The sequence below is a fragment of the Podarcis raffonei genome, chromosome 4 (genome assembly GCF_027172205.1).
Source record: "Podarcis raffonei isolate rPodRaf1 chromosome 4, rPodRaf1.pri, whole genome shotgun sequence".
Classification (NCBI taxonomy): Eukaryota; Metazoa; Chordata; class Lepidosauria; order Squamata; family Lacertidae; genus Podarcis; species Podarcis raffonei.
Window position 1 is genome coordinate 42,426,763 of NC_070605.1, and position 19,705 is coordinate 42,446,467.

Consider the following 19,705-nt stretch of genomic DNA (forward strand, 5'->3'; position numbering starts at 1 on the left):
TGTCCTTCAAACAATTCAATCTAAAATTTGTTTTCATCTCAGTTTAAATAACTTTAGCATTTGAGTTTTCCTTTTCTGCACCTGACAATACCATACTACATTTGGAACCACAAAATATAGACAAAACATGCCAAATGAAATTGGAAAGAAGTGTTTAATTAAACACACAAGCTGGTCTATCATGGTTAAGATTTAGAAGCTTTCTGTACTAAATGACTGAATGTATGTATAACACGAAAGAAAGGAAAAAGATGGTTTTAAAACAACTTTTAAAGTACATCATTGTAGTACCTTTATAGAACTTCATAGGTTTTTTTCTCTTGTAAGGGAGATATTACCTGATTGCAAATTTTACCAAAAAATGTATGTTGCTTCTATTGTTGGCTAATTTAAGGGCTTTATACCAAAACCTTGCCTCTCTGACAAAAACAATATATAATTGGTACCATACCAAATCCTAGAATAGCTTATTAAAAAAACATAATTGCAACTGGTTCCTTAGCAAAAGTTTACTTCAGTTAGGTACCAGTAGGTGTAAATAGGCTTTGCTCTAAAGAAAAGGCACAACAGAACTTAAAAATCCAGACATCATTTCACAAAGTTGCCCTTCTGGTTTCATTATCTAATCTCTTATCCTACTGACTTCATTATTTCAAGTTTCTACTAAATATTCCTACATACAAAAATAATATTTCACAACTCACAATAACATTTGTTATTTTAAAAACTTAAATTTTACCCCTTGCAATGGGGTTAGAATGGCTTTTTTCATTAAACAAAGATAATATTTAACACAGGACAGACCAAGGAAATATAAAGTATTTATATTCCCAAAGATGGTGGGAATCATTATATGCAGAGCTGTTCTGAATGGGGGGCACTGTACTGCAAATGTCTAACTGCTGGACTGCTTTGAGACGCTTTCCAGAAACTGGGCAATTCCTCTTCCACGCCTAGTAGTTGTTTCACCTGTTGTTTTCACTCCTGAAGGATGCTGACCTAAGCAAACAATGCATGTGTCAATATATAACACAGAAGCCATGATAATTAAATCTTAATTTACACTAAACACCAACAGCTAGATATTTTCTATCATAAATTTCAAAAAATAAGCTCACAGGAGAGTCACAACAGTTTAAGTGGCTTCTATAAAACTGGTAAGGGAAGTGGAATCACAAGGTTTTGCTCTACCTTCCGCGCAAAGCCTACAATTTCTTGCTTTCAATTGAGGCCTTTATAATCATGGAGAACTGATAAAATAGCAAGAGCCACATTTTATTTTATCAAAATAGCCTTGGCACAGTGATCCACACCTAGTAATCTCCATCTTCCGTACTAAAGCCAAGATTGATACCAAGGTGGGTTAAGCCAAGTGGGTGTTTTCATGTGGCTAAAGGAGATTGCCATAGTACAAGCAACCACTTCTTGAAGCTGCAGCACCGCAGAGAGATCTGTAACAAGAAATGGGTGCCGATATTGAGTGCATCTGCTTAGCTGACACTTGTGGACCTGTTTTGGAATGCTCATCTCACATGGCAATGGGAGCAGCTGTCTACTTTGTGCTCCTTGCTTTAGGAAGAAAAGACAGCAGTTGTGACCACAGGATGACAAGGTGGTTGGCCATAATGGAGGAAGTTTGCTGCCACAAGTTGCGCACTTAATGTACACTATGGCATTCAGCAAGTATTCAGATGGCACAGACTATAGAATTAAACAGGTAAAATTGGGGAGGGGGGGATGAAGATGGGGGTAGAAAGAGCCTTGCTTCTCTACTGATGAGTTTGAAGGAAGAAAGTTTTGAAGTTGCAACTGCTGTGGTGATCAACAAGGTCTTGGGACCATGTAACACCAGTCTTTAAGCATTGGCATTAGCTACTGAGTCAAATTCAAGGTCTTAGTCTCCACAGACTAAGCATTTTAAGGCCTAGGACCCAGTTACCTGAAAGACTATCTTCCTCCTCAAGTCTGTAACTTGAGATCTCCTAATGTCTTGACAGCAAGACTACTCAGTTTTAACACCCCCGTTTTGAAATTCCCTTGGAAATTCATTTGGTGCCAAACCTACAGTTTTAGATGCCAACTTTTGTCAGGCCCTTTATGCATAATATGCTTGTTATCAAGGAAGGTAAGTAACTTGACGGTTTAACTGATTTTAATATTCAACTAAATAAAATCAATGCAGAACCTGCCATGAGGTCTACAAAGGACAGTATATAAATGATAAAAGTAAGTTATAACGTGAATGGAGGAGCAACTCACTCAAGGAGAATGCCTTCTTAAAATTTTAGCCAGTATCACTGCAGAGAAATTCTGTGACTGTTTAAACATACAAGCTTCATTACATTTCCTTTATGCAGATATTTTAGTGGTAGACTACAGTGAGCAGGAACACTCAAAACTCCAGAAAACAATCAGCGAAAAATGTGTTGGACTTATCAGTATACAGGCACATTTTCTTTGACAGAAATGCAGGTATGAAACACTAGTAATGATTCTAACAGCAACTCATTTTCATTACGTTTAATTTTCCAACATAGATAATCACTCACCAGTACAAGAGGCAGCACCTAGTTCCTCATTAGGAGATCGGAAGTACCTTTCATTTCCAGTGCGCTCAGCAGCCCTCATTTTCTGTAATGCAAAAAAGACAAGATCACCCACACATTCAGAGATATTCTTTCACCGACACATTCACCAGATTTTCAGGACATCCTTGTATACAAAGAAAAGATGGATATAGTGCATAAGGAATATCTGCCTAATGTGCCTATTGATGGATGTATTAATATTCTGCACATAATTAAACAGACATATTGGTCAAATAAAAGTGTTTGTAAAATATAATTATATCATTATTTTTGAGCATATATCATGATTACATCCTACATTTCCAAGTACACTCCAGAAATGTTACTGGTAAGATATAGGAGAACAAATCTGTTAAATGAACAAGGCTGACCTGGAAACGTCCAGCATCCAGAACCACCATTTTAGGATTTGCTGTGTTTTGGGAGTCCTTCTCACACAAGGGTAAGTGAGATGCAGTCAGCTGGACACAATACATATTGGCTAAGGAATTGCTGATACAGTATCTATATTGGACAGAAAAACACCAACATGAAGATGTGTTATCATTTCCACAAGCTGAACAGAAATTTAAAAACTACATACTACTGACAATATACTGCACCAAGACCATGGATACAGGAACATAATTTGTGGTTGAACTGCGGGGGCGCAACCAATTTGGGTGAGCAGTAAGGAGGCAATAAAAAGCCGTTCATTTTAGCAACTTCTTCCAAGAGAATTAGCAGCAGGAGCCTACAGAAACTGGGACCTGAAGAACTCCTCTGCCATGAGCAGAGACTATAACCTCCCAAAGAACTACTTGCAAGTGAGGCCCAGGTTATTAAATTGCAGGTATCAGCCTATCAGAGACAGCAGAAAGGGGAAGATCTTTTGAGCTGTCTGAGAGACAAGTTGCTGCTTCTCAAGCCCCTTCTAGTTAAGGCCTTGGGTAACCAGTTTGGATGAACCAGGGGTGTGTGTGTGTGTGTGTGTGTGTGTGTGTGTGTGTGTGTGTGTGTTAAAACTGGTCTCTGCATATGTGTGGCACATCCTCCTCCAAAATAAATAAACCACAACAAAGTTTGCAAATCCAGGTAAAAAAATTATTCCTCATGAAATATACTCAAAATTCAGAGACCTTTTTGGTGACAATGCAAACCTGAAGTCTTTCCCAACTGACCTGTCTAGTAAGTGACACTTGGAAAACTTAATCAGGAAGAAATAGATTTTATTTTATTTGGATCTTTAAAATTCCTTTCTTCCTATAATAGCAGAAGTGCCACAAAATCACATCAGTTGCACCTTCATTCAAATGCAGCCGACAAAATGCCTACTAAAGAATATCCAAAAGAACCAACAGGTTATACTTGAAAAAGAGACAAGATGACCCTAGACATTGTATATGAAACTAATGTCCAAAACAGTTTTAAGATGCAAAAACATTCTAACATATTCACTGTATTTTCATACTCACGCAATTTTCTTGCAAGTAGCAAGAGCACAGAACACTACATCGTTTTCTTCATGCCACTTGCACCTAAGTAGAAATAATACTTTCATCATGAATGTCGAGTTTCAAATACAGTGGTACCTCGGGTTAAGTACTTAATTCGTTCCGGAGGTCCGTACTTAACCTGAAACTGTTCTTAACCTGAAGACCACTTTAGCTAATGGGGCCTCCCGCTGCTGCCGCACGATTTCTGTTCTCATCCTGAAGAAAAGTTCTTAACCCGAGGTACTATTTCTGGGTTAGCAGAGTCTGTAACCTGAAGCGTATGTAACCTGAGGTACCACTGTATATGCTTCAACAGTAAGACATTTTCAAGTTCTAGACGAACAACTTACCTTTTTTTTTCATCTACTCCACTGTTTGGCATTGGAAACTTCTTCAAGACAGAAACATTAATTTTCCCAACCCACTATCACAAGATAAAGTGCTTTAAGAGGACAATCCAGGGGGTTTGTGGAAGAGAGTAGTGAAGAATGTTCAATAGCTTTTTCTTACATGGCGAGAGAGAATAGAAATAGGCAAAGTGAAACATTTGGTAGAACTCTGAGCCCGGCTGCTCAAAGCTAGGCAGGACTAGAACGTGTAGAGGCACTATCCCACACAGGGTGCCAGTTGAAACTCGCATAATCCTGCTTGGCCTATAGAAGCAAATGGGAGGAATAACTCATTCAATGATACTCACCTTCATTGTAGAGAAATCTGGCTGTTTAGACTTTAAAAACTACTAAGTACTTCAAAATAGCTCTACGGGGGGTTTTTCAACCAAATTTTACTCGAGAGGACCAAATTTTACTCTAGATGAACACAAGCATGTTCATCAATTTCAGTGAGTCTAAACCTTAGTTTAATGTCTCAAACTCATTTCTGAAATGAGTGCAAGGCTTTAGATTAGCATTCAGCATGCACGCTTATAGCACCATAATTTATTTGTACCCCACCCATCTGACTGGGTTGCCCCAGACACTAAGCCATAGTTTTGTGTAATGTACAACTATGGAGAATCTGTCAATCACATTTTTTCCTGGTCATAAGAGACTCTCATCTCATAGTAGTCAAGTCACTGTGGTTCAGGTAGGTACAGCAGTTATTATGATTTTTAGAGCTATATATTATACCTAGTATTGCTGGAGTAATCCCACATGGAGGCATCCAGGGAGTTACACACCCATGCCTTAGAAGGCTCCTTTTGAAGCTTCTGATAATACAGCTCCACAACAAGGTCTTCCACACAGAGACTCTCCAGATTATTAACTGTGCCTATTATAAAAAAGTAAGTTTTAGGAGCAGCAGAGACTGTATCTAAATTTTAACTTATTTCCTGTTGTAAAGGAAAATTTTCTTACCCACTTCTCTAGCCATATGCTGCAGGCACCAGTTGACCCTAAACTGGTCAGAAGACTGTAAAAGAAGTTTTAAGTATACATTATACAATCAAATAAACAGAATTAATCAACCTATACTATATATATTCTTATTATAAGACCTCTATGGCTAAGGTTTCCTGATATGCGATAAAACTGTTATTCTTGATAAGGGTATCTGCTCCAATACCGAAACAGGAAGTTTTCCTGCCTACAGCTGTTTGATACATAATCTGACCAAAGTCAAAAGAACTGTCCATAGGTATTTGGTCTGCCTTGGAGAAGCAACAATTCAGGAATACAACTATATGCTCTTTTAGGTTGAATGTAGACACCATTTTGTACCAATGAAATATCCTTAAAGGCCACAAAACTGGAAATCTTTATGTGAAGCCCTTATGCTATAGAGATTGTTAATGGACAGCTTAAAAGTTAAAACATCTGTGTACTCCAACCTTACTTGAGGTGAGGTCACCTATATTTTTACACATACACACACCACAGCTAACCAGGGAAAAGGCTAACTGAAGCATGTGGGTAGAGATTTTTGTTCTGACTTCTTCTGAAAAGCAGAGAGCCATTAAAGTCTAAAAATGTTACATTATACCTTACAATACACAGGTGGCCAGGCGCCCCACCGTGGCTGAATAAATGAGTATAGCTCACGTAACACAACGGAATGATTTGCAGTTACAAGCTCAAAGCCAGATAGGGGAATCCTATGTGTAGCATCACCTAAGAGAAAATCAAAGTGCCTTATCAGGGCTTGTCAGAAGAAACACCTCATTTCACACGCATTTGTACTTTTAACTTTAGTTACAGTTCGCAGGATTAATATATCAGTTTCACTAAAAACACCTAAATATATCATTCAAGAACTTGTCTGTTTTATTCAAGTATTTTATCATTGCAACAACCCTGTGAGATAGGGTTTATCACCAATGTAAAGGAAGATTGTTAGATGTCTAGTTGAACCAAGTGCAGGTCAGTCAAGGCCTGTCAATGGTTGAACTTCACTAGCTGTCTAGAAAGGTAAATGATTACCCAAGGGTCCTATTTATTTACATGCGTTTATAGCCGGCCATTCACCAGCAGTCCCAAGGCAGGTAATATACTGCCTAATATTCAAGAATTGAACTACTCTGTGTAAAATATCACTGAACCAGAGATTAGGACAAACCAGACAGCAAACACCACTAACACTGCAGTCCAGATACTTTAATTTCATCTTCCATCCCCAAAGATTTGGGCAAGGTGGTGTATGCAATGTCTAACCATTATTATCTGGAAACACAAGTAAATGACTGAAACCTAAATGAATGCATGAATATGAGTCTGGTTAAGAGCATAACTTCAACATGTTACTTGGGAAGACGTACTAAGCTTTGTTACGGAAACAGGCCCATACAGCTGTTTAAAACTGTTCTTTAAATTTTTTACTTAAAGATTGCTTTGTCCTTCTTTTAATAGTTTGTGTTTTTATACTGTTGTATATTGCTCTGATATTTTATGAGGGTGATATAAAAATATTTTGTATACATAATAATAAACAAGATACAAATAAAATGCCATAGGATATCTGGAATAAGAACCGTTCTTTAAAATAATTAAAAAATAATTGGAAGACTATATGTGGGTCATAAAAAAATGCTGCCAATCCATAGGTTCCACATCTCTTGCCCAATACCTACTTGCTGTCTGGCAATGAAAGCGAAATCCCCTTGGCACCTCTCCTGCAAAAGACCAAAAAGAACTCAAGCTTTATTATGCAATACCAAGCTGTCTGTAGGATTTCATGGTTATAATACACCATTTTCTGCTTTCCTACAGAATAGTAAATCAGTGTCCAAATACTCGTCTAGAAGTACAATTTTATTTCTTTATAATGTATCTTTTGTAACACAGAGATTAAAAATACACAACATTCGAACATATTGATCTGGGCAGTTCATGTCTTCTGTTGACACAAGGAATGTTTCCAGTTAAGTTTCATTTCTTCATTAAGTAATGCTGTCAATGTGGTTTTTGTCCACTATATGAAGCCATTTTTATTTTTTCATAGTGCAAGAATGCATACAAATAAACTGTCCTGGACAAACAGAATCCTGCATATCTTCTCCCTCCCCCCCCCGCACAGATGAAATACAAATTTCATCTCTTCTGATTCCAAAAGCTCACCAGGATCTAAAAAATGATGAAACTCTGCAATTATGCCATCTTTTAGTGAATACTTCACACATCCAATTTCGCAAGGAAGGAAACGTTGTTTGCAATGAGAGGGTAGAACTCCATGGCTGAAGATATTCAGGTAGAAGAATGTGGTTTCAAGTACAACTGAAACAAGATTTTGTATTAAGAATATTAGTGGAGCGTATTTGTTTATTATTATTACTGTAACAAAAAAGTAAAATAGTTGGAGTAAAATGTACACCTATAGCACTGAAAAAAAATCATGAAACTAAGTCCTGCAACCAGGCAGCCCTCAACCAGACTAAGACTGCATGCACATTATAACTTTGAAGCACATTTCCCCTCTCAAAGAATTCTGGGCACTGTAGTTTATCTTTCACAGAGTTATAATTCCCAGCAACTTGTAGCAAACTAGTGTCCTTGAGAGGGGAAATGGGATTTAAAGAGGTAATGTAGCCAAGTTTTGAATTGTCATGTGGTGTTCCATCCCCAACCTGCTACAGCCACAACAGTCTGCTTATAACGATGCAGCAATCTCAGATCATAAAACCAAGGCTAATATCATTCTTTATAATACAAAAGTGGTTAAGAAACCTCAGGTAAGACAGTATCTACATTGAAAAAGTGGTCAATAGTGGTCCACTCCCCACAAAGTAGTAGACAGTATCTGTTTAATTACATATGTTTTTGGAGTTGAGTAACAATGGAGGCCATCTCAAAAGATAGTTTTCTGGTAGACCAGAGACTACATTGTCCCCCAAGTTGAGCCTAAAAACACCCCAGAAACTTGTCTGGGATGTTGAGATGCAACCTCAGAACTCACAAAGCCACTGCTGACACCAAGAGAACTGGAAAGTGTCATCTTAGATCTAATGCTTTAAACGTGTCAGTGAATTCTATAGTCAAAACAAAATTTTTTTTTCCTTCCAGTAGCACCTTAAAGACCAACTAAGTTAGTTCTTGGTATGAGCTTTCGTGTGCATGCACACTTCTTCAGATACAAGAAGTGTGCATGCACACGAAAGCTCATACCAAGAACTAACTTAGTTGGTCTTTAAGGTGCTACTGGAAGGAAAAAATTTTTTTGTTTTGACTATGGCAGACCAACACGGCTACCTTTCTGTAAGTGAATTCTATGTAATACTAGAAAACTCATTCTGTTAAATTTATTCTGTATGGATCCCTACGCATCCCACATTACACCACCCATGCACTAGGGGAAGTATTACAGGCTTGAGGAAAGCCTGAGTTTGCAAAAGTACAAAAAAACAAAATCACACCATCTTTACATATGAACTGGTGGCTAGTCACAGGCAGTGAATCCTTCTAAACCTGCTTAGCAAACTTTCAGCTACTCCCTTAGTTATTGAATGACGTTTTATCCTGCTCTGCAGTCAAAGAAATCCTCCAAAGTGGCTTACAAATCACTACCAAAAAAAGTGCCTTGCAGACAGCCATGCAGGCATTACTAGAGAAGTCACCAGGAGATTTTGGATGTTTTATACATCTGAAGAGGGAAGAACGGATGATTTAAATGCAGCGCTATGTGCCAGTAACTGCAACATTGCTTGTAAAATGATGAGTCATTGTCACAAATATGCTGCAGTTGAGTGTCACTCAACAATGCATAAGCAGTTGGAATATCTGGGAGAACTAGAACTACCTGCCCATGTTAAGAGCTCCACTAGATACTTCATGTATCATAAGCTTCAGAAGGACCAAAATGTCATGGACATAAAATGCTGCTCCTGAATGTTCCAATGAACTTTTTGATCAAGGCATGTAAACAACTCTTAAGGATTACATTGGGCTTCAACAACTTCTTGTTTCAACATCAAATCCTGTAGCAGCTTTAGTTTCTTATTTGGAGTCCCCACTCCCAATGCTCTATCACCCACTGCCTCTATTCCACCAGGTTCAGTACTTTCACCTCCTCCTTATCTGAACTCTGTCCTGCACTCAGGTTTGGCCCTGTATACCTGAAGGTATGTCTCCACCCCCATCGTTCAGCCTGGACACTGACATCCAGCTCCAAGGGCCTTCTGGCAGTTCCCTCATTGCGAGAAGTGAGGTTACAGGGAACCAGGCAGAGGGCCTTCTCTCTAGTTGCACCACTCTGTGGAACGCCCTTCCATCAGATGTCAAGGAAATAAACAACTACCAGACTTTTAGAAGACATCTGAAGGCAGTCTTGTTCAGGGAAGTTTTTAATGTATGTTTTACTGTGGTTTTATAATTTGTTGGAAGCCACCCAGAGTGGCTGGGGTAACTCAGTCAAATGGGTGGCATTTAAATAATAATTATAATTATAATTCATTCTTGCCTCCCCTGAGTTGGTGACCAATTTCCCCACTTCCACACTCCTGATTATAATTATTATTATAATAATAATAAAGGTAAAAACTGAATCTGCATACCACCCTTTATTCATAGATCTGAGCAATTCACAACATAAAATTACAATATAAAAAACACAAAATACATAATAAAAATAAGAACGACAAACCAATAATTCCCCCCCCAAAAAAACCCCACCACATTTAAAAGGGTATTGGATATAGATTAGCCAAAGGCCTGGCTGCAGAGGAACATAAACAGGGAGCCACTGCAGAAAAGGCTCGCTCTTGTGTTGCCACCCTCCGGACTTGTGGAGAGGACAAAGAAGGACCTTAGAAGTTGATCTCAGGATCCAAGTAGGTTCATATGGAAACAGGCGGTTCTTGAGATAAGTAGTTAACTTATATCTTGCCCCCACAATTACCACTCAATTTCCTGGGAGCAAGAAAAAGCAGACCTGCTAGCACAGTCTCCAGTCAGAATGAACACATTGAGGTTGGGCAGATCAGGTGAACTAATATAACTATCATTTACCTTTATCACTCTTCCCAGGTGGACTGATGAGGTTTGCAGCTGAAACTCTCTTCTCAGTTTGTGTGGAAGGAAATGTGGGAAGAGAGGGTGGGACTTCGCTGGGCGGCTATGAAAAGTGTAGACAATCCATCAGTTAATCATATATGAATGATGGGAAAGCAACTACAGTAGTATCCAATTGAAACTGCTAAGACTAATCTTTCCCCCTCCTGGCCCAGCAGAACCTGCAAACTATGAGCCAGATCACATAAAATACCCCCCTTCCCATGCAGTCACCTCATTACTGAGCTGACACTGAGGTGACATCTGTATGAACTCCCACTTTCACATAGGTGATGTGCAGCCACACCAACTCCTATAGCAGCAGGGGTCTAAATTACCACAATGGAATACTAATGAAGTTCGCCCCTCACAAAAATGGCACCTTGATACAATCCTAGCAGCAACCTTATATATTCTCAAGTAGGATGGGATGAAACCGCACCCAGTACTTTTTTTCTGAGGGGACGCAGACCCCTAAACATTTTGTGAATCTTTGTACTTCTGTCCATTTACTGTATTTATTTTCCCCGATCTGAACTATAAAATGGTGATTTTCTTGAGTCAAAATGAGAGTACCCCTAAACCTTTTTTAAAGAAAAAAAGCACTGACCTAACCTATAGACCTTCCATTGTAACCTGTGGGTGGGAGTTAGTGTAGTGCAAATCTGCTCTGGATTTTGGACCTTTCCAGAACAGGTTTTGTGGGGACTGGGAAGAAGAACAAGTGGAAGTCCTATTTCACAAGCAGATTTCAGTTGTGCAAATAAATGGGCATCACTGGACGCCATCCTATGCTAAAAACAATCTTCTTGTGGATTATCTATAGTTGAAACTCAGTTACACTGTGATATATCTAATTCAAATATTAACTCACAATTTTCAAGACTAGAAAGCTTACAATTCAGACTTCCCATCTATTTTTACAAGAAAAAGTAACATACAACACAATCACCAGTTTTAAGGCTCACATTTTTAAATTATAAATGTTGATCCCTGCATTCTATTGTTACGTTTGCTTATTAGGTCACATCCACACCACACATTTATTTCCACTGAAGAATCCTGGGAACTGTACTTTACTCCTCACAGAGCTACAATTTTCAGGATTCCTTGGTGGAACTCATGTGTCTCAAATGTATAGTATGGATGTGAACTTTGTCAAAGGATTCAATCCTCCTATTTCAGGAACAGCTGCAACATAAAAACCTACCTGGCTTGTTTGGAAGGGCTCATTATAATCACAACTATACAACACCTGTGACTGACCAGCTCACTCAGAACCTTCTTTCAAACACATCAAAGTTACTTTTCTTTTGTTCCCACGGACTATAAATAATGGGATTTTCTTCCAATTTATACTATAATTATATCATTACTAACTTGCCTCTGAAAATATAAAACTAATTTTCCCTATTCCATAGTCATTCATTCACCTCTTTTGTTGCTACTTCCGATTTCTTAGCTTTCCGTTGACGAGCCATTTCTGCATACTTTTCTTTTTGCTCCTCAGTCAGCATCTTGAAGTAAAACCAGTGTAATATAAGGGCTTGCCATTATTTCTCTACCATAATTAAAGCAATTTCCCCCATCACTACAACACCAAGATACTGAACACGATGCAGTCAGTTAAGGCTTTTAAGCCTCAGTAATTCCACTGGGAAAGTTAAGAACAATCTTAACTCTCATAGAAGTCAGCCTAACTTTAAAAAGTGATTAACTTTGGGTGGATTGTGCTCAGCAACTTTCCCACCACTAAGAGCTTTGCAAGCTTGTCTAGAAGAAAGCCCTAGCCTACAGAATTCAATGTGGTTCACTCACCAGTAAATGAGTGGTATCCGATATTAGGCATACTCAGAGCAGACTTGGACAACAGTTAAGAAATGTCAATCCATCGATTCCAAACGGTCTAATCTGAGTACAATTTAGTTGGATATATCCCAGGGTGCTTGTAGCATAACCTGAAGCAAGACTGCTGTACCTAAAGGGTGTAAACCCTGTTCACATACCAAGAATTCAAAGCCTCAGTTAAGTAACTCAACTTTTAAGAGAGGATTTGGGAAGTCTGCAACCTGTATATCTGCAATCTGCAGTCTGTATATTTCTATGCACTGACTTTAGTCATCTTTCTAGTTTCTCCAATCTTTCACCTGTTGGATTATTGTGAATAGCATGGCATGACTACTTTTTCAAACCTTGGCAGATGCCTCTTTGTGCATATGACTGGCAGTGGAAAAAAGACCCATTTGGGGAATGCAACTTACAAGAGTCCACCATTTCTTTACAAACATACTTTTTTTTTTTAAAAAAAAGAGGGCTGAAACCAAACCTAAGTGGTAGGGTAGCCAGTCACTCCCCATCACTACAACAGCAGTTAAAGGCTCCACTAAAGTCCGCATCAAACTTTTTTTTTTAAGTTGCTCATTCTAAGCCACCATGAGTCTTTGATGGTAAAAGTGAGGTAAAAAGGGTCTAATTAATGAAAATGTTGATCTCACATTTGTTTTTTTAAGTATTTTACAGCATTCATTCTTCAGCTGGGGTGTGTATGGGGGGATTTAAATTCCCCAAACGGCTTATACATAACCACTATCGACAACTTGTCCCCCTCCCTCCTTGAGAATCAAAACCAGGTTATCCAACTCCATGGAGGGTCTAACATGGCTCCCCACGCCGACCAAGAAGGGCGAGAAAGAGGAGGCCCGCCTCGCCTCGCCCCGCTCACCGCCCAGTCGTCGGAACAGAACGGGATAGCATCCCGCACGCCCGTCACGGCCAGGCCCCGCCGCTTCAGCTCCGGCAGCTTCTCCAGCACGAAGAAATAATAAGCGTTGCGCGCGCCTTTGCGGTTAGGCATCGCGCTCGGGGCAAACGGCCGAAGCAGAGAGGAGCAGCACGTCCGCCTCCTTCCCCTTCTCCCCTCTTATAAAGGAGAGGCCGAACGCCGCACCGGCCTTTGGGCCCCGCCGCTCCGACGAGGGAGCCTCCACGTGCGCGCGGCTGGAGGCGAGGGAAAGCCGGGATTCGCTGAGGGGAATGAGAATGATAAAATAATAATAATAATTAAAGTGACCCGAGGCAGAGCCAAGCACTTTCTTATTTTTTCACGTCTTTGAGATTAAATCGCATGGAAGTTGTAGAGTGTTTCATAGGGCTGTGGGGTGAAATGCTTTTCTAATAAGCAAGTCTTGGTCTGAGGCCTACACCCACCACGGTGCCTCGGAGCTTGTTTGCTCCTCAAAGTTTCGCCTCTTGTGAATTTCTGCAAGCCAGTCATGGAATTCTTCAAGTTCACCTTCTTGGCTTGCTAAGTTTGACCTGGCACGCCCCGCTATATATTTATCTTGATCGAAACATATTATGAAACTGGCAAATGGTGGGGGGGGGGGGGAGGTCAAATGAAAAGTAAGAATACACCCCCATTCAAATAAATATTAAACACACACTAAAAGAGAGAGGTACGCATTTGGGCTGATGCATTCACAGTCCCTGGAATGAACTATTGGTATTGGAGGGTAACCTCCCACCCTTTCTTATTTCAAAGTCATCTTGGCTCATTGGGTTTGAACCTGCAAACTATATTTCAAGATCGCAACCCTGTTTTGTGAGAGGGCTCCTTGTACTTTTAACTGGACAAGCTTTTCCTATCAATTCATCTCTATGCTGGATAAAACTGTTAGATTGTGGTTCAAGAACATTTAGATACCAGAACGGGAGTTTAGTTCTTTGCCCCCATGCAAATAATGTTTATTGCCGCCCTCCTGAAGCTGCAATCAGCCATAGTGTGGGGAAGATTTTCCCATTCTGTGGCTAATAGCTTCAGGGAGGGAATATTTGAATCCCTGATCTAAACTGGGGATCCCATGGCTACTCTTTAAGAAAGAAAAAGCTGTTGGGATTGCCAATGGAGCTTCAATGTTATCTTTTGTTTGAACCACACTTAAACAGTAACAGAAACGCCAACTTGAGTATATTCAGTTTGGTTTTAATTGGGACTCCAGATATTCACTTAGCAAACCGCAGACAGGAAAAAAAATAGTGTAGTATTACCTGGGTCTACTGCTGTGCATTGGTCATTTTGTTATTTTGGCTCTGCACATAAATGCTCCAGACTCTTGAAATTCAGGACTGTTTGGCCCCATTAGTTACACTCGTCCCCTCCGTTCTTTAGCTCTGTGTGTGTGTGTGTGTGTGTGTGTGTATCTATATCTATATATCTGAAAGTAACCTTTCATGTCTCTGGTGAGGAGGAAGTCTAGTCAATGCAAATTTATGCAGCAATACATCTGTTAGACTGACTCTTTCTTGTTTTTATTTTTATCTGTAACCCAGTACCCACACAGTACAGATGGGCTTTGCATAGTGAACACTGTAGTCAGAATTTCCAGCAGTTTTTTATGGTGAATGTTAACAAGTTGGGCTCATGCTGTACCAATGCTGCAGAATCTCTTGTTGTGCATTAGCATTGCTAGTCGCCTTGGCGCATCAGAAAAGTGCAAGCTGAAGCCATAATTGTTAGGTGCAATGTAATGGCATCATACAAAGCTGTTATGTAGAACAAAGTACAACAGAGGCAAGACTGGGTATGAGTCACTTACTAAGGATATTTTTGGCCAACATGCAAAACCTATGCTAGGTATGTTACAGATGAGTTTTCTTAATTCCTCATCATTTGCCAATGTAATTGTCATACATAGTGCCCCCAATGCATATCTCTGCCGTTTCCCATTTGAGTTGGGCACAGTAGGACTCACCCCTCAATTAAATGAAGTCCAAGAATGCATAGTGGGCTGCATTTGCTCAAGTTTATACCTTATTATTCCAACACATCCCTCTCTTCTCTTTCTCTGCTGTTTCCCATCATACCCTATATTGCTTATATTTAGACTGCAATATTCTGGAGGGATGCGGGTGGCGCTGTGGGTAAAAGCCTCAGCGAATAGGACTTGCCGATCCAAAGGTCGGCGGTTCGAATCCCCGCGGCGGGGTGCGCTCCTGTCGCTCGGTCCCAGCGCCTGCCAACCTAGCAGTTCGAAAGCACCCCCGGGTGCAAGTAGATAAATAGGGACCGCTTACTAGCGGGAAGGTAAACGTTGTTCCGTGTGCTGCGCTGGCTCGCCAGATGCAGCTTGTCACGCTGGCCACGTGACCCGGAAGTGTCTTCGGACAGCGCTGGCTCCCGGCCTATAGAGTGAGATGAGCGCACAACCCCAGAGTCTGTCAAGACTGGCCCGTACGGGCAGGGGTACCTTTACCTTTACCTTTACTATTCTGGAGGCAGGACCTACTGTTAGAGGTCTGTAAAGTGCAGTGTACATTGATGGTGCCTTATCAATACAAGTATAACAAAACCAGATATGTTGATGATAGATAGGAGCAGAGATTGAACACTTACAACCCTATCCTCTATATTGTGGTGTTAAAATAAGTAATCTAAATTTGAAAGCTTGCTGTGCCCTCCATAACAGCTGCAGCTATTCTGAAAATATTATCAGGCTGTGCATCTCTGCCAGGAGAAGGATGCTATCCATGCTCTCAGAATGGCTACCACTGAGTCCTGGATTGCACCAGTACACAGTAGTCAGTATTAAGCTGTCCTTATTCAGAAACACCTCTACAACTCATTACCTCAGCAGCACATTAAGAACCCTGAAGGAAAAAGACATGCAGGCACACACGAACACATGCAGACAGATTGTACCTACTTTCCTGAGCCTTATGGAAAGGAAAGGCTGCAGACTATAAATTGACTAGATTCAGCCAAGAACAAAAATATTTGTCATGAGGCAAAGTAAGTACCGTAAGTGCTTCAGCAGCAATTTGTTGTGAATGTGCTAGTGATGAAAGAGAGATTCCAATGTGGAGTGCTAGCAGAGGAAAGCTTTTATAGTGTGTGGCAGTCTTAAAGAAACTGACTGAACAATATGAAGTCACTGCAGTATTAAATGGTGCTTTTTGTGACATGCTGGCCTTTAGCAAATATAATGAAGCAATTTAGCAGCAACTATTTGTTGAATGCTGCCTCACATCTCAGAAAGCTATAGAAATCACAGTTTCTATGGAAATTGCTACAAGGTAAATCCAGAGTGTGAGCTGTAGGGATGTGCAGACAAAGACAAAGAAATAGTGAATCAAATAAAGATTCAAGGGGAAGATTTTAAGTAAGGGGATGTATACCCTACCATTTTCTTGCAGCTCAAGCTGCCATTTTCTTATACCTGACAGAACGTAGCCAAGGACAAGTTGCTTGTGCCCCAATGCTCCTAATATTTGCAGACATGCAGGTGAAGTGTTGATGCTGGGCCACCCTGTGCCATCATTCCCCCACGTTTTGAATGGCATTCTTAGATGTCTTGCATACTTCTTTTTAGCTTCTTGCCATGTGGGAACTTTAGAAAAGGAAAGTGCAACATATGGAGACAGCTTATATGGAAGCCTGATTATGCAGATAGAGGGTGTCCATGTAAAGATGTCAGGAGTCAGCAGCATGTTGAGAGAGGTGGGGGGGGGGGGGAGAGAGAACATGACTATAGTGAGAAGAAATTAGAGATAGAGATTAAAGCTGGTAAATTAGGGGGAAAGGAAGAATAACTGGGTAGAAGAGCAGCTTTTATGGTCTGCAGCATCACTTTGATAGCACTGTATTACTCTTGCTCTTGCAGATTGCTAGAACACTATTACAAAAAGGGCATCACCAGTTCAAAACCATTTGTTCACAGAAGTCCCAGTTTTGTTTTGGTATTGAATTTAGTGTGGTATTCTTTCTCAAGTCATTCTAAGACAACCTTCACCAGCTTGGTGGCCTCCAGAAGTTTTGGACTACAACTTCCATTAGCCTTGGCCACCTCAAGAGTACTAGCTGGGCCTGATGGGAGTTGTAGTCCAAAACATCTGAAAGGCACCAAGTATTTCCAACAGTTGATTTATATATTTTATCGGACTAACAGGAGTTTGTTTACTAAAAAGTATCAGTGTCTAATTGGAATGTGTTACACACCAGGACAATCATGCCCTTTCCTGTATCAGCCAAATATAAATCCTTAAAAGTCAGTTAAGAACTGCAGTTGGTGACTGGGATGGGATCAGAGAGATTCAAAATTAAACTCCATTATACAATGCAGGCTTGTGCTGAATAATGCAAAACTGTTCTTGGCCCATAGTGGATTATACATGCACCACTAAATAATTGGCCCGTAACTGAGAGAGAGGTTTTACAACAACTTGTTTTTTCCCTACTGAAAATTAAAAAGAAGAAGAAATATATCACTGTAAAGAGGGGGGAAACACTTAAACCCTCCCTAATTTAAGAAAAATATTGTTTGAACTGCCTGGAGTGTAACTGAGACAGTACAAACACAAGAGTGTTTGTCTGGTAGATTTCACCCTCTTGGGACAGAGTCCTATCAGATCAACAGAAAAGAATCTCTGTTCTGCAGTATCACTGAAGGTCCATAGAATGGGGCCATACAGAAGCAAAAAGTATGCAATATGGTAATGCTCTTCCATTGGCCCATTCAAATGCTTTTTCAAACAATGGGAAGGCACACAAGTATACAGATAAACAGACATACAAATAAACAGGTGATGACAGCTGTTGGCTGGGAAGTAGAGCTATGAGACAGGTTAGCACTCCACTTCCTGACCTAAGTCAGGAACCAAAACAACAGGACTGGGGGAAATGGTGTGTCAGGAAGGTGCTTGTTCTGTTCCCCACAAAAATGACAGGTTCATACCTCCATAGGGAGGCTTATGGAACTCTGGTTTTCAAATTAATTTTTAAGCTGAGCAATCAGCATGAATGTCAGAAAGGAGGAGAAGGAGGCCAAAGGTCTGTTCTATGGTCTGAGCTACTGGGAGAATTAAATTGTTTGTTGTGCTTAGCACACAGAGCCTAACTAATAATAAACTCAGAACACAGGGGTGTTTTAAAGTAAGAATAAATCAGCATTGCACACAGAACAATACCACTTCCTTGAATTGAGAATATCTTTCCTGAGCAATGAGTCAAACTTTATTTTCAAGAAAGGTGGTCTTTGCCAAGTGTGCTTGCCAGTACTGGAGGGAAAAAATAAATACAGAAAACATTAACCAAATACTTGTGTTTATAATTTGGGAAAACATCTGCAGATTTATTCCAACAAGGAGCTACGAGTTAGATTTTGCTGTTTAACAAATAGTTGAAATAAGCAGAAAAAAGGAATATCTAATTCCGTATCTTTGTGTTGTGAAGACTTGACTCTGTTCTATACAGAACTTCACAGATAATATTTTACGCATAAAATAAGGAATCAGTCCTCAGCTGGTACAAATCAGTCTAACTCCATTCTTATCATGAAATGTGTTACTGTGGTGCCATGATTCATGCCTCTGCTGAGAAAGTGAAGGGGTTGCATACATGTGGTATTGTGGTAGGTGAACTGCATAGTGGAATTTGTAGTTAAAGGCATAAAATGGATCTGGGAGGAATGGCAAAGAAAGGGCAAGGCTGATGTGTTTGGAGAACAGCAGAGTTTAGCTTCAGGCTGCATATACATCACAGTACTGTTTACTCTGGCTCCAGTGCAACACCCACTGTCTGAAGCCAAGTACACATGACGTTAGCCACAATCCATGTATCCTGTAGCTTCTTGAGAAATCCTGTTGATTGATGGACTTTTCCTCAAACCAGCTTCCATCTGATTTGAAAACGTAAGCCGCAGCCTAATGATTTGTGCCTTTGTGTCAGCAGATCCCTACAATCTTCAGAGGAGGTCCTGCTGGCTGTACTGAAATCAGTGGGGTGTCTGTGTCATCACGAAAGAGGGTCTTCTATGTTGTGGCACCTAACATCTGAAATACACACTTGGGAAATTGGGGATATATTAACTGTGATTTCAAGAGGCAACTGAAAACCTTTCTGTTTAGAGAAGCTTTCCCTGACTGCAGATTTTTTTGATCACATATTGATCAGTTTTTGCTTATTGGTATTTTACTATGAAATTCTAATTATTTTTTTAATTGTGTGCTACTTTGATGTATTTATTTTTTGCATTTTTCATCTGTAAACTGCTTGATTATATTAAGTGCTGTATAAATATATAACAAAGGATTCATTTAACACAGTTATCTACTAAGCAGCATCCATTATTCCCTCCCTAGGTTTGAAACCAACTGCTTAACTAGCTGA

The 19,705-nt window shown here is 40.0% G+C and overlaps 1 protein-coding gene across 2 annotated transcripts; it reads right to left on the reverse strand.

The window, feature by feature from the left end:
- Positions 1–137: 137 nt before the first annotated feature.
- On the reverse strand, positions 138–13,529 carry MAEL (maelstrom spermatogenic transposon silencer). 2 transcript variants are annotated; one of them, XM_053386415.1, is made up of 12 exons: positions 13,265–13,529; positions 11,976–12,059; positions 10,501–10,606; positions 7,618–7,773; positions 7,131–7,172; positions 6,047–6,174; positions 5,422–5,476; positions 5,194–5,335; positions 4,043–4,105; positions 2,960–3,092; positions 2,550–2,631; positions 138–999 (listed from the first exon to the last, which is right to left on the reverse strand). In XM_053386415.1, exons 1-12 carry the CDS (start codon positions 13,394–13,396, stop codon positions 896–898), a joined length of 1,227 nt encoding a protein of 408 aa, XP_053242390.1. In that variant the 5' UTR covers positions 13,397–13,529; the 3' UTR covers positions 138–895. The 2 variants fall into 2 exon arrangements, with proteins under 2 accessions (XP_053242390.1, XP_053242391.1); XM_053386416.1 differs by having other exon boundaries at positions 13,200–13,281.
- Positions 13,530–19,705: the final 6,176 nt, after the last annotated feature.